At 48.5% G+C, this 12,835-nt stretch overlaps 1 protein-coding gene across 1 annotated transcript in view; it reads left to right on the top strand.

Annotated features, from left to right (window-relative positions):
* Positions 1 to 236: 236 nt before the first annotated feature.
* The window catches only part of LOC147725963 (cytochrome c oxidase assembly protein COX18, mitochondrial-like), a 43,228-nt gene continuing 30,629 nt past the window's right edge, over positions 237 to 12,835 (top strand). Inside the window, exon 1 of the mRNA XM_086960085.1 lies at positions 237 to 842. Within this exon, the coding sequence (XP_086816211.1) occupies positions 339 to 842 (504 nt within the window). The 5' untranslated portion in view covers positions 237 to 338. The remainder of the gene's footprint in view (positions 843 to 12,835) is intronic.

Genomic DNA, 12,835 nt, shown 5'->3' with positions numbered 1-12,835 from the left:
CATGTCCTTGCAAGAATGAATGGCGGCTCAATAGCGGCTGGACAGGTACTTCCTGCGTATTCCGAGGCGTTTACTTCCGGAGCGTCAAGCGCCTTTCCTCAGGCGGGTCTTATGTTCCCTAACCAATCGTGAAATTGATGGCACTTGTACACCCAACCAATCTTTCCAAGAACAGTCGCTCCTTCTGTCAATCAGCACGAACTGGTGTTTGATTGGTTGTCACTGCATGTAGGTTTGAGGTCAGCCCTCGGACTCTTAGAAACATGTCGATTGAAGGGTGTTTGAAGTGCCGGTAGTCTCTTGGTTAGGACAACGTTTAATTGGAGAAGAGAGAGAGGATGGCTTCTCTTTATTTCAACGTTTCAGACTTGAGGATGCTCGGCCGGTGCCTTGTTCCGGCAGCCCGCCGGTGCGGGCTCGGTCTTCCGCCTCGCCCTCCATGGCGGCGGGTGTGCCAGCATACCGGCCTGGTCTCTGACACCAGGGCCCGCCAGGGACGTGTCCAACCGGCCGGGAAACCTGCAAGGACTGCCCCCAGCCTTCACCCTAAAGGCCTGTTCCTGGGACCCAGCCTCCCCGTGCACCGCCAGACCAGGACCCTGGTGACGGCGGCCTGTCTGCGGGCCCCCTCGGGGCCTGCGAGCAGCGGCAGCGGGGGCCTGCTGGGCTGGTACGAGAGCGTGGCCGACACCGCCCCGGTCCACCTGGCAGAAAGCCTGCTGCTCTCTCTGCATGAAGCCACCGGCTTGCCATGGTGGGCAAACATCGTCTGTGCCACCGTGGTGCTGCGGACAGTGGTCACCCTCCCTCTGGCGGTCTATCAGATGCACATTATCGCCAAGGTGGGTTGCAGTGTTGCATTTTAGCTTTTGCAAGGGCTTACTCGAGACCATTACACCAGGGTCCAGTGCAAGAGGCACCTGATGATGAAAGAATTTCACAAATCAAATTAGAAACAAAAATATATATGTTGCCTCGTTAGTATATTGTAAACGTGTGGATGCTGCATTTATGTTTGAACAGGTACCTGTGGAATGCAGGATGGCATTTCGGCTGTCTTCTTGTGAGGGGTTGGCAATGCAGTGCTTCCATATTAAAAAGCTTTAATCGACCTACAGACTTTGATTTCTACTTTGTAACAATACATGTCTGCATTATAGCGGGCAGTGCAACATAAGATGAAATACAGGGCTGTCTTTCTTTCCGAGGCTCCTTTAGGTACTGCTCTGTTGGCAGGATCGAATTGGAAATGAAAATGGACCCGGGCACCCCAAAAAAAGTGTCCTTCCATTAGTTAATGGGATAGCAAAAAATGGTTCCATTTTTGCAGATTGAGGCTGTTTTGAACTTAACACATGCTGTGTAAGTATTTTTCAATGTATGGAAGGCTCCGTGATTTGAGCTTGCTTCAGGCAATGTTTGTTGTCTTAACTGTAGGAAGATAGGACTTTACTATAAACCTATGACCGTGTTAATATTTACCGTAATCTTATTCCTAATTTTTTTGTTCTTGTCTATTTTTTAGTTCAGACACAGTGCATATATATATCAATCTTGTCTCCTTTGAAATATTTTGGTGCAGTTATTTGCAGTGCAACCCTTCAACTGTTTTTTTCAGGACGGATGTTCTTTCAGTCTTAGTTTTCAAACATGTCGATTAATGTCTCAGTTATTCCTGCTGTTGTTCATGCCAGCAAGAATAACCAACAGATGTTAAAGACCAATATAGGATCCCAATGTGAGGCCTTAAACTAAAGGAAAGGGTATTTTTACTCTCCTAGGTTATAGACCAATAAAGTGGGAGCTCATTAAGGGCATTTTACCTTGTACCCCTTTGGTTGCTTTCAAATTCAGAACTGATCCATTGAATGTTGTGTGTGCTCTACTTTTTTTGTGCATATTTAATTGATTATCTCAATGCGTATGTTTATTTAATTTGAGTTATGTAATACAACTCTGTATTTGTAATATGCAGATGTTCCTGTCATTGACAGTTTACGCAATATGGTATAAATGATTTATGTACAATGAAGAATTAAAGGGGGAATCATAGTAATTAAGTTGTGTGATTACAATTGAAATCATTGTGTTGTAGCCAGCACTGGTGTTGCTTTTTTCTTTTGATATTGTTGTGGCCTAGCCATGCTGATGTTAAATAGGCCCAACACCTAGTAAGCTATCGAACTTTATAAAAGTGTCATTTTCAGAATTGCAATTTAAAATCCTCTTTCCCCATAACTTTAGATTATAAATTGTGATTCCACAGACAGCAGACTTAAAGGGTGTATCTCTTCCCAATTAGAAATTACACTTAAAAAATGTAATAAGGCAATTTCAGTGTTATCCTATTTAGAGGGGAGTTTAACGCAGAAAATCCAAATTGGTAAAAGGTTAAGGCAGGGGTGCGTACTGGCCCCTCTGCTCTTTTCCCTGTTTATCGCAGACTTGCCCCATATTTTAGAAAATGCAAAAGGGGCAAGCCTAAAACAAGGTGGGAAACCTATTTCGTGCTTACTCTATGCGGATGGTGTGGTAATCATGGACCAGACGGAAATTGGTTTACAGAGGAAATAAACATGTTTAAAGAATACTGCCTGGTCAAAAAACTAGTGGTTAATATGGAAAAGACCAAGATTTTATGCTTCGGTAGAAGGAAAACAGGGTTTTCTTGGTATTTGGGGACCGAAAAGTTGGAAAAAGTAATAGAATATAAGTACCTGGGGATGTGGTTTGAAAGAAGCCTTCAATGGCGTACCCATCTCGACGCACTAAAACTGAGGACAGCGACCTCTGTGTAGGGTTTAAAAAGATTTAACAATGTGTATGGCGAAATGTCTGACCGGCCGGTCCTAAAAGCCTACTCCGCAATGGTTCCACCTCAATTCTTTTTTGGGGCAGAAGTCCTTTACTTGAGCGGTAGAAATCGGTGGGACTTAGAAGCGGGAAATAGCTTGAAAAATCTATTCTCTCTGCCTAAATCGAAAATGGTGAAGGCAGTGAGGCTAGAACTGGGAATTACCTCATGGGGTATAACAACTTGCATGGCATTACTACGCTTTTGGCAACGTTTGGGTGAAGAACACAAAATCTCCCAATGGTGTAGGAATGAAATTGTAAATAGTGAGCTAAATTGGGTAAAAGAGACCAGAGATATTGTCAAGAAAGCATGTAATATTTTAAAGCTTAAGCTGTGCCCCAGACCCTTCAACTTAAGATAGATAAGAGGGAACTTAGGATCCTGAGAAAAGAAATATCTCAAGTACAGGACCAAGATTACCTCTTGAGGAAAAGCTCAGTTCTCCAAATGGCCATAGCGTGGCAAAAGGAATTACACTTCCCCTATATTGACAGGCTACCTAGTTGCTCATTAAGGAGAGAGGTGTTAAGGCTAAGAATTGGAGTAAATCCATGTCACGCGTACAAAGGGGTAAAAAGTTCCATGATATATAAAAAAGGAAATTGCACTTTCAACGCCTCTGAGATAAAGCCTGTCCGCTCGTGCCAAGCTACCAAGGGGGTGAGCAGGGGTTATTTTAGGAGTGTAATCCCCTTATCCTGACTAGAGGCGAGGGTCCTTATTTGTCACAAGTACCTTGCTGTGCCAACTAGCGACTCCCAAATCTAACCTTGTTGGTCAGCGGAAGGGATTTTGGATTTGCATTTGTGACTCATGTACAGTGACTGGTGAATACTACGTAGTGAGTTCAGACCATAACGCAAACACATACTTTTTGGTAGTTTCCTTTTTGGATGTTTGTTCTATTTCTTTAAAATGCCTGATTTAGTTGTCATGGGAGATACAGAATCCATAGCCTCTATTGATTGTGAATGGGAAGAAGAGAAGCTAGAGAGCTACAAAGTAAATCAGCTGAAGCAGTTCTGCAAGAAATTCAAGGTTTCCACTTCTGGATTCAAAGTAAAGGAGGAATTCTACAAGGCGTTGAGGGCCTGGGTAGAAGCAAGGAAAACTCCTGAGATTGAGGAAGAGGATAACCAGGCAGTTGTGCAACAGGAAGGGTCAGTGGGCTCAGGAGGAAGGAGAGTGCCTACCCCATGCATGCAGTAGCATTGGTTCAGGCAAAAGTCTGTCTCCAGAGGAGTTGGAGCACAGAGAGAGATCAAGAAGACATGAAATGGAGATGACTAAGTTCAAGGTGAATAGGCAACTGGAATTAGAAAATAGAAGGTTAGACATAGAGGAAGGCAACTGGAATTAGAAAATAGAAGGTTAGACATAGAGGAAGGCAACTGGAATTAGAAAATAGAAGGTTAGACATGGAGGAAAATAAAATGCAGTTTGAGCATGAGAAAGATTTGAGGGAGTTGAAGTTTAGAAGTTATTCCCTCTGGTGGCACTATACCGTCAGTACATACAGAAAGTAGAGTGTATATTCCCAAGGATGTGGTGAAGGAGTTTTACAAAAATGAGGATATTGGTCAGTGGTTCAGAGCTTATGAGGTAGCCTTCTCTTCCCACCAGGTCCCTGGGAGAGATTGGGAAGCAGGGTTGTGGAGAAGGTTCCTTGGTGAGGGACGGGACACATTGTTAGACTTGCCTTCTGAAGTCCACAATTCATACAGCCACATGAAAGATGCATTAATGTCTAGATATGGTTTGACACCTGAGCTCTACAGGCGGAGGTTCAGGAAATGCAAAAAGTTAGAAAACAGTACTTTGGCTGAATATGTCACTTTCTTTTGCAGAGCATAGGATGGTTGGGTAAAGGGCAGCAAGGTTAATGATTTTCAAGGTCTCTTTGATTGCATGGGAGCACTTGTTTGATAATTGTTTTCCAGAGCTGCACCAGAATCTGATAGATAGCAAGCTGACTAACCCTAGGAAGCTTGCTGAGGAGGCGCCCGGGTCCACAAGGGTCATGTGGGAGACTCGGCCAAAGGTGGGCAGGGTCCCCAGCAGAAGAGGGGGGGTGAGACAAGGGTAAACAGAAGGAGTTCCGCAAAGGGTCCCCAAAGTAGTCCCCAAGGGAAAGGTTCCCAGCCTCCCCCTGAGAAGAAGCAAGGGGCCCGACAGGTAGTCCTGTTCCCCAGGGGCCCCTGAAGTGTTACAAGTGTGGCGACCTGGGTCATAAGACGAATGATACCAGGTGCGCCTGTTTGGTAAACCAACACCCACTGGTGCTCCGCCCCGGCAGATGGGTGGTGTAGCCTTGAGGGAGGATATTGATGTCCGAGGTGGCTAGGGTCCCACACAGATGACCTTAGTCTCTTTAGGAGAGCTCAGCTACCCAGGAAAACGAAGAAATATGGGCAGCTAGTGACCATCAATGGGCAAAAGGTGGAGGCTCTTGGAGATATAGGAGCCAGTGTGACAGCTGTCAGGTGTCACCTGGTGTCTTAAGAGCAGATTATTCCACATGCATTCTGCCCAGTTGTTGCAGCCGACAACAGTCATTGTCCTATTTTATTTATTTATTTTGACATTTATTGAGCGCACGGCAACCCCCAACGGGGGTGTCCCGGCGCTGAGGACTGCAAGCGGAAAGAACAGAGAATTTAGCAGCTGGAAAATAAAAAGGTCTTCAGTTTACCCCTAAATTGTGATTCGGTCTCAATGAGACGAAGACTGATGGGTAGGGAGTTCCAGAGTTTCGATACCACCACTGCAAATGCTCTACCACCCTTTCTTGCAAGGTGGAATCTGGGAGGGAGCAAGAGACGGAGGTGGTTTGATCTGAGATTAGGAGACGATTGGACTATTTTTAGTCTGTGTCTGAGGTATCTGGGGCCTTTTCCATTCAAAGCCCTGAAGACTAGTACAAGGGCCTTAAATTTGACGCGAGCAGTGATGGGGAGCTAATGCAACTTCCTCGGGTGAGGTGAGTTGGAATGTCGGTAGGGGACCTTACAAATCAGCCTGGCTGCGGCGTTCTGCACGATCTGCAGCCTGTGGAGAAGGTAGGCAGGAAGTCCCACATAGAAACTGTTCGTTGTCGAATTGGACACCGAGATTGGGTGCCACCTTTACCGGGGTGGGCGGAGGGTTGAGTTCCGCAGGCCACCAGGTGGCGGGTAACAGGGGGGTCGCTTGATTAAAGAACAACACCTCCGTTTTTGTCTGTATTAAGTTTTAGCGTGTTCAGTCATCCAGGCTACAATGTTGGAAAGACCGGTTCTAACATTTTCTAAACCGAGGGGCGAGTGGTCTCTAAAGGAGAAAATGAGCTGAGTATCGTCAGCGTAAGAGACCACTCTAACCCCAAATGTCTCAATCACCTTTGCCAGGGAAGCGAGATAAACGTTAAAAAAAAAAGAGGACTGAGGGCAGATCCTTGGGGCACCCCACAGCCAAGTGGTTTCTTATTTTTAGACCAAAATGGTCGGCACCAAACTTGTGTGCGGTCTGTCAAAAAGGAGGTGATCTAGGCCAGCGGGGTGCGGTCTGTCAAAAAGGAGGTGATCCAGGCCAGCGGGGTATCACAAATCCCCCATCTCTAGGTGTCTGTTCAAGAGGATGGCGTGGGAGACCGTGGCGAAAGCTGAGGACAGGTCGAGGAGCACAAGCATGGCTACCTCTCCTCTGTCCACGCTCTCCCACACGGTCTCCGAGACCTCCATTAGTGCTGTCTCAGTACTATACCCGGTCCTAAAACCGGACTGTGAGTCTTGTAGAAGTTCATTAGTTTCTAAATAGTCGGAAAGTTGTTCTTGGACAATTTTTTTTTTCCAGGATTTTAGCTGGTTTTGGGAGCAATGATATAGGGCGATAGTTGCTGAATACAGCAGGGTCAGCCCCGGGTTTTTTTCAGGAGGGGGATAAGAATGGCCTGTTTCTATGTCCCCGGGAACTGACCTGAAGAGAGGGAGGAGTTCCATAATGTTGTCAGGGGTTGTACAATCGCAGGAGCTACTGCAGTGAACACCTGGGCGGGCATAGGATCTAGGGGCAAACCTGATTTACATAGCTGTAATTTATTCAATGCTACGTCTAAGGTGATAGGTTTGAACGCACTCAGCCTTATGTCCTTAGCTGGAGAATGCGTGGGAAGTGCGACCTCTGTGCCGGACCTATTCGCCGCATTAAATGAGGCATAGATAACAGTGATTTTCTCGTGGAAGAAATCCGACAGTCCATCGCACAGCTCTTGGCAGGGCTCTGTCAGGTGGGTGAGGGCCGCAGGGTTGGTGAAGTCTTTCACAATCTGAAAGAGCACCTTTGCTGAGTTGTCTGCGGATTTAATTTTGCTGGCAAAATATTCTTTCATAATGCTTTAAGTTTTGTGAATTTTTTTTAGCCCCACTCTATATGTTGTTTTGGCAACTGGATTGTAGGTACGGCGCCAAAGGCGTTCGAACCGTTTACATTTTGTTTTTATCTTCCCGTAACGACTGGGAGAACCAGGGTGCAGAAGGTCTAGTTCTGGCTGAAGAGAGACTAGTTAAGGGAGCGATGCTCTGAATGGCCATGGTTAAGTATTGATTTAGGTTCGCTACATCAATATTTATATCTTTGGATGGTTGCCATTTGAGCTCAGCTAATGCAGGCTCTATCGCCTCAAGCGTTACTTTGAACCACTTTCTTCCCACTTTCTCTGTCCTGCATATGGGGGCCGTGGTAGGGGGGAATTTAAGGTTAAAAGGAATGATAAAATGGTCTGACCATGTCGGACGGAGGGGGGCGAGGTAGAGAGGCCTGGTAAGTTTGTAAAAATGAGGTCTAGAGTATGACCAGCTGTATGTGTGGGGCCCACAACTTTCTGGAAAAGGTTAATGCCCGCCATAGTTTCTACTAGGGAACATGCTTTTGCACAATTACTGTCGTCTACATGTAGGTTAAAATCACCAAGGACAGTGAAGTGGGGGTGTTTTAGGGAGAGATCGGCCAAGATCGTAAGTAAATCCGTAATATGGGTAGGGGGGTATTGGGTGGGTTATAAATCAGCAGCCCGCACAGATAAGAAGAGAGGCCTTGGAGATGCTGAAGTACATGGCTTCGATAGATCCCAGGTTAACTAATTTTCTGGAGGAAATTTTCCAGTGGGATCTGAGAATAATAGCTATGCCTCCACCTGTCTTTGATCCAGGTCTGTTTAACCCGACCAATTGATAGTCTGGGGGGACTGCTAGAGAAATATCAGGGTTAGAGGCATCTTTAGTCCATGTTCCCATAAGGAACTTCACGTCCCAGGCGTTAGACATGAGGGAGAGCCAGATATCACTTGCATGTTTAGGCAGGGACCGGCAATTAACTAGGCAAGCTTTAAGTTCACATGGAGGGGTAGGGAAGCGTCCCTCTCTCATGTCCCTGCGTGGACGTGGCAGAGGGGGAGGGAGGGAAAAAGGGCAGTCTGTACAGGTAAACCGTTCCTGAAATAGCGCAGGGTTGCACCATGTGTGATTACCTTCTATTGTGGGTCTAAGTTCTAGGAGACTCTCTCTAGTCCACCTGCGGCACTCTGTCGTGTCGATTTGGGCAGAGTGACCGGCGCTGGGCGCGAGACAGGCGCAGACGGGCTTGCCTTAGGCGCGCCCGCTGAGCGCGCCCTGACACATGGGTTATATAGTGAGCGAAGCTCGTGATCAGCTCCGCCCCATGTACTGCCGGGAACGCCCTGCGTGTTCTAGTGCCCGGTCTCCACGCCCTCCACACAAACAGCACACAGCTGCGGGGACCGAGGCGGGAGCCAAGAGAGGTACAGTAGTATAAGTGTGCAAAGTTAGGCAGATTTAACAGTTTTTAATATCGCTAATCATTTTAAAAATCGCTGCTAAGTTTTAAAAGAAATACGTAAAGCGCTGCACAATTCTTAAAGTGAAACACTAAGAGTTTTTGTCTCAAAGGATGTTGGTGGGGTCAGGCAGCCGCCTACTCACCGCAATCCTCAGAGGGCAGTAATGAATCCTTAGCTTAAATAGTGAGCGAAGCTCGTGATCGGCTCCGCCCCATGTACTGCCGGGAACGCCTTGCGCGTTCTAGTGCCCGGTCTCCACGCCCTCCACACAAACCTCACACAGCTGCGGGGACCGAGGCGGGAGCCAAGAGAGGTACAGTCGTATAAGTGTGCAAAGTTAGGCAAATTTAACAGTTTTTAAAATCGCGAATCATTTTAAAAATCGCTGCTAAGTTTGAAAAGAAATACGTAAAGCGCTGCACAATTTTTAAAGTGAAACACCAAGAGTTTTTGTCTCAAAGGATGTTGGTGGGGTCAGGCAGCCGCCTACTCACCGCAATCCTCTGGTTCCCTTTGAGCGAGGGAAAGAGGGGTCTCTGGTACTCTTCAGGAAGCTGTGAGGCCCGCCATGCCTGTTGATTGTTTGTTGGGGAATGATTTGAAGAGCTCCTCTTGGGAAAAGGTGGAGAAAACAACTCACTTGAAGATGTTTGGACTGCCTGACTGGGCCTCCGTGACTACTCGGTCAATGTCAGCCAGTAGGGGTTCTCAAGAGGCACTGGAGCCTGAGAGGGAGGCCCAGGAACCTGCCGAAGAGAGAAGTGGCGGGGGGCGCGGGAAACCGTCCCCCAAAGTTCCCACGGCCCAGGAGGAGGTAGACCCTGAGGGGGATGCCCTGGGGCCTACCAGGGAGCAAGTAGCTGAACTGGGGGACCTGCCTGAGCTGACCCATTGGCAGCAAGAAGGAGGCCCCTCCAGGGAGAAATTTTGCAAGGAGCAGAGAGAATGCCCTTCTTCTCTTATGGGCTTGCGGCAGCAGGCTACAAGCCAGACAGCAGGTGATCAGTTAGGTCACACTTGATTTACTGGGAGAATTGTCTCCTGTATAGTGAGCCTAAGGTTGCTGAACCTGGGTCAGCCCGTGTGCTGGTAGTACCCCAGAAGTTCAGAGCCTTCCTACTGGGGCTGGCTCCTAATGTGCCATTAGCAGGACATTTTGGGCAGGACAAGACCTTTGAAAAGCTTGTTGCCTACTTTCATTGGCCCCAAATGCGCAAGAGTTCAGATACTCATTGCAGAACTTGTCAGGCTTGCCAGGCAAGTGGAAAGAGTGGCTCCTCCCCAGCCATTCCCTGTAGTCGGTACTCTCTTTGAGCGGGTGGTAATTGACATTGTGGGGCCACTGGACCCCAAGACAGCCATGGGCAACAGGTTCATCCTGGTTCTGGTGGACCATGCCACCCGGTACCCGGAAGCCATACCTCTGAGGACAGTGACGGCCCCCGTGGTGGGACGGGCACTGATGGGAATTTTCTCCAGAGTGGGAATCCCTCTCGAGGAAGTGTCTGACCGGGCAACCATCTTCATTTCCAAGTATATGAAGTCCCTGTGGCATGACTGCGGGGTAACTTACAAGTTTGCCACTCCTTACCACACCCAAGGAAATGGGTTGATTGACCGGTTCAACCGAACCCTAAAGGGCATGATTATGGATTAAGAGGTGTAAGTGGGACGTCCTCTTACCATGCCTGTTCGCATACCGTGAGGTGCCGCAGAAATCTCTAGGGTTTAGTCCCTTTGAGCTTCTCTATGGACACCCAGTCAGAGGATCTCCTGAGTTTGGTTAAAGAAGGCTGGGAGCAATCTCCCAGGAGACCTCCCCGGGATGTATAGCTACATGCTGGCCTTCAGGAACCAGACTAGGCATTTCAGACAACTCGCTGAAGTGAATCTGGGAGCCAGCCAGGAGGAGATGAAGCTCTGGTATGACCAGAATGCCACTCTGGTAAAGCCTCAATCTGACCAGAAAGTGTGGGTCACGACCCCCGTGGAGCCTTGCGCGCTCCAGGATAAGTGGACCGGACCTTTTGAGGTTGTGGAGAGCAAGAGTCTGATTACCTACTTGGTTGACTTGCATTCTCCTAGGAACCCCTTGAGGGTACTACATGTCAACCGGCTTAAGCCCCACTTAGAGAGATCTGAAGTGGGCATGCTCTTGGCAATAGATGCTGGGATAGAGGAGGAGACTGAGCCTCTTCCTGACCTGCTGTCAGCCTCAGAGCAAGCTGGGTCAGTGGATGGTGTTAACCTCTCATCCACCTTGACCCATGAGAAACAGAATGAGTGCCGCCAGTTGCTGGGACAGTTTTATGATCTGTTCCCCCTAATTCCTGGTGTCAGATTGGTGCGTCCATGATGTGGACACAGGAGACAGCTTACCTCTGAAGCATAAAACTTACAGGGTAACTGACCGGGTAAGGACTTGCATCAAAGAGGAGGTCTCAACGATGCTTGCGCTAGGGGTGAATGAGTCCTCTAGCAGTCCTTGGGCCAGCCCAGTGGTCTTGGTCCCGAAGGCTGCAGCGCCGCGTGCCACACCCGAACTCTGGTTCTGTGTGGACTACAGAGGGCTTAATTCGGTCACAAAGACTGACTCACACCCCACCCCCGAGATAATGAGCTCATAGATCGGTTAGGGGCTGCACGATACCGCAGCATGTTTGACTTAACGTCTGGGTACTGGCAGGTCGCCTTGACGGATGGGGCAAAGGAGAGGTCCGCATTCTCCACACCAGATGGGCATTTCAAGTTCTGTTTTATGCCTTTTGGGATGAAGACTGCCCCTGCCACCTTTCAGAGGTTGGTCAACCAGGTGTTGGTTGGACTGAATGAGTTCAGTGCCACCTACCTGGATTACATCGCAGTGTTCATTGCCAGTTGGGAGGAACATCTGCGCCACCTCTGGGAAGTGTTGGTGGCGCTGTGGAAGGCAGGCTTAGCGATCAAGGCGAGTAAGTGCCAGATCGGGCAGGGTTCTGTGGTGTACTTGGGACACCAAGTTGGGAGCGGCCAGGTGGCGCCTCTACAACCCAAGATTGAAGCCATCCTGGCTTGGGAGCCACCCAAAACCCAGACAGAGGTGAGAGCCTTCCTAGGTCTCCCAGAGTATTACAGGAGGTTTGTCAAGGGGTATGGCAACATTGTTGCACCCTTGACCGAGCTGACTTCCAGGAAGCCGCCCAAGAAGGTGATCAGGACTGACACCTGTCAGAATGCTTTTGAGGCCCTGAAAGCTGCCATGTGCATGGCGCCCGTGCTCCGGGCACCCAACTTTTCAAGTGAGTTTATCGTTCAGACAGACGCTTCAGAGCATGGCGTGGGGGCTGTTCTGTCATAGATGAATGAGGAGGGCCTAGATCAACCTGTACCCTTCATAAGTAGGAGGTTACTTCCACGGGAACAGAGGTGGAGTGCTATTGAGCGTGAGGCATTTGCTGTGGTCTGGGCACTGAAGAAGTTGAGACCATACCTGTTTGGGACTCCCTTCCGGGTTCAGACAGACCACAGGCCCCTCAGATGGTTGATGCAGATGAGGGGTGAGAATCCAAAGCTGTTGAGGTGGTCTATTTCCCTACAGGGTATGGACTTTACGGTGGAACACCGCCCTGGTACAAAACACGCCAACGCTGATGGTCTGTCCAGATTTGTCCGCCTTAGTGATGAGAACTTCCAGGAGTTAGAGTAGCTCTCCCCACATTTCAGCTGGAGGGGACACTTGTTAGACCTGGCATCATTGGCGTGGGTCTCCCTCCCATTTTTGCTGTTGCCTCTTGTATTTTTACTGATGTTAGATGCTTTGGGCACTGTTCCACTGCTATCCAGTGCCACAGTGCAAGTGCTCCCCATTGTAAATTGATGTATTTATCAGTGGTTCCATGTTTGGCTATTTGGTTTACTTGTCAGACCCTAGCCTAGTGCACTGAGTGTGCCCAGGGCATGTAAATCTAAATGCTGCTGGTGGGGCTGCAGCACTGGTTGTGCCACCCATGGAAGCCGCCTTGTAAAATGTGTCTAAGGTCTACCATTGCAGAGCCTGCGCTCAGTCTGGTACTGTCATGCTGATTGGGCAAGTGCACCCACTTGCCAGTCCCTAAACCTTCCCTTTTCTTCATATCAGTAACTCCTATGGTAGGCCCAAGGGCAGG

This window comes from Lissotriton vulgaris, chromosome 3_1, assembly GCF_964263255.1.
Source record: "Lissotriton vulgaris chromosome 3_1, aLisVul1.2, whole genome shotgun sequence".
NCBI classification, from domain to species: domain Eukaryota; kingdom Metazoa; phylum Chordata; class Amphibia; order Caudata; family Salamandridae; genus Lissotriton; species Lissotriton vulgaris.
The sequence above is the reverse complement of the archived record's forward strand: the minus strand, read 5'-3'. Positions and strand labels throughout refer to the sequence as shown.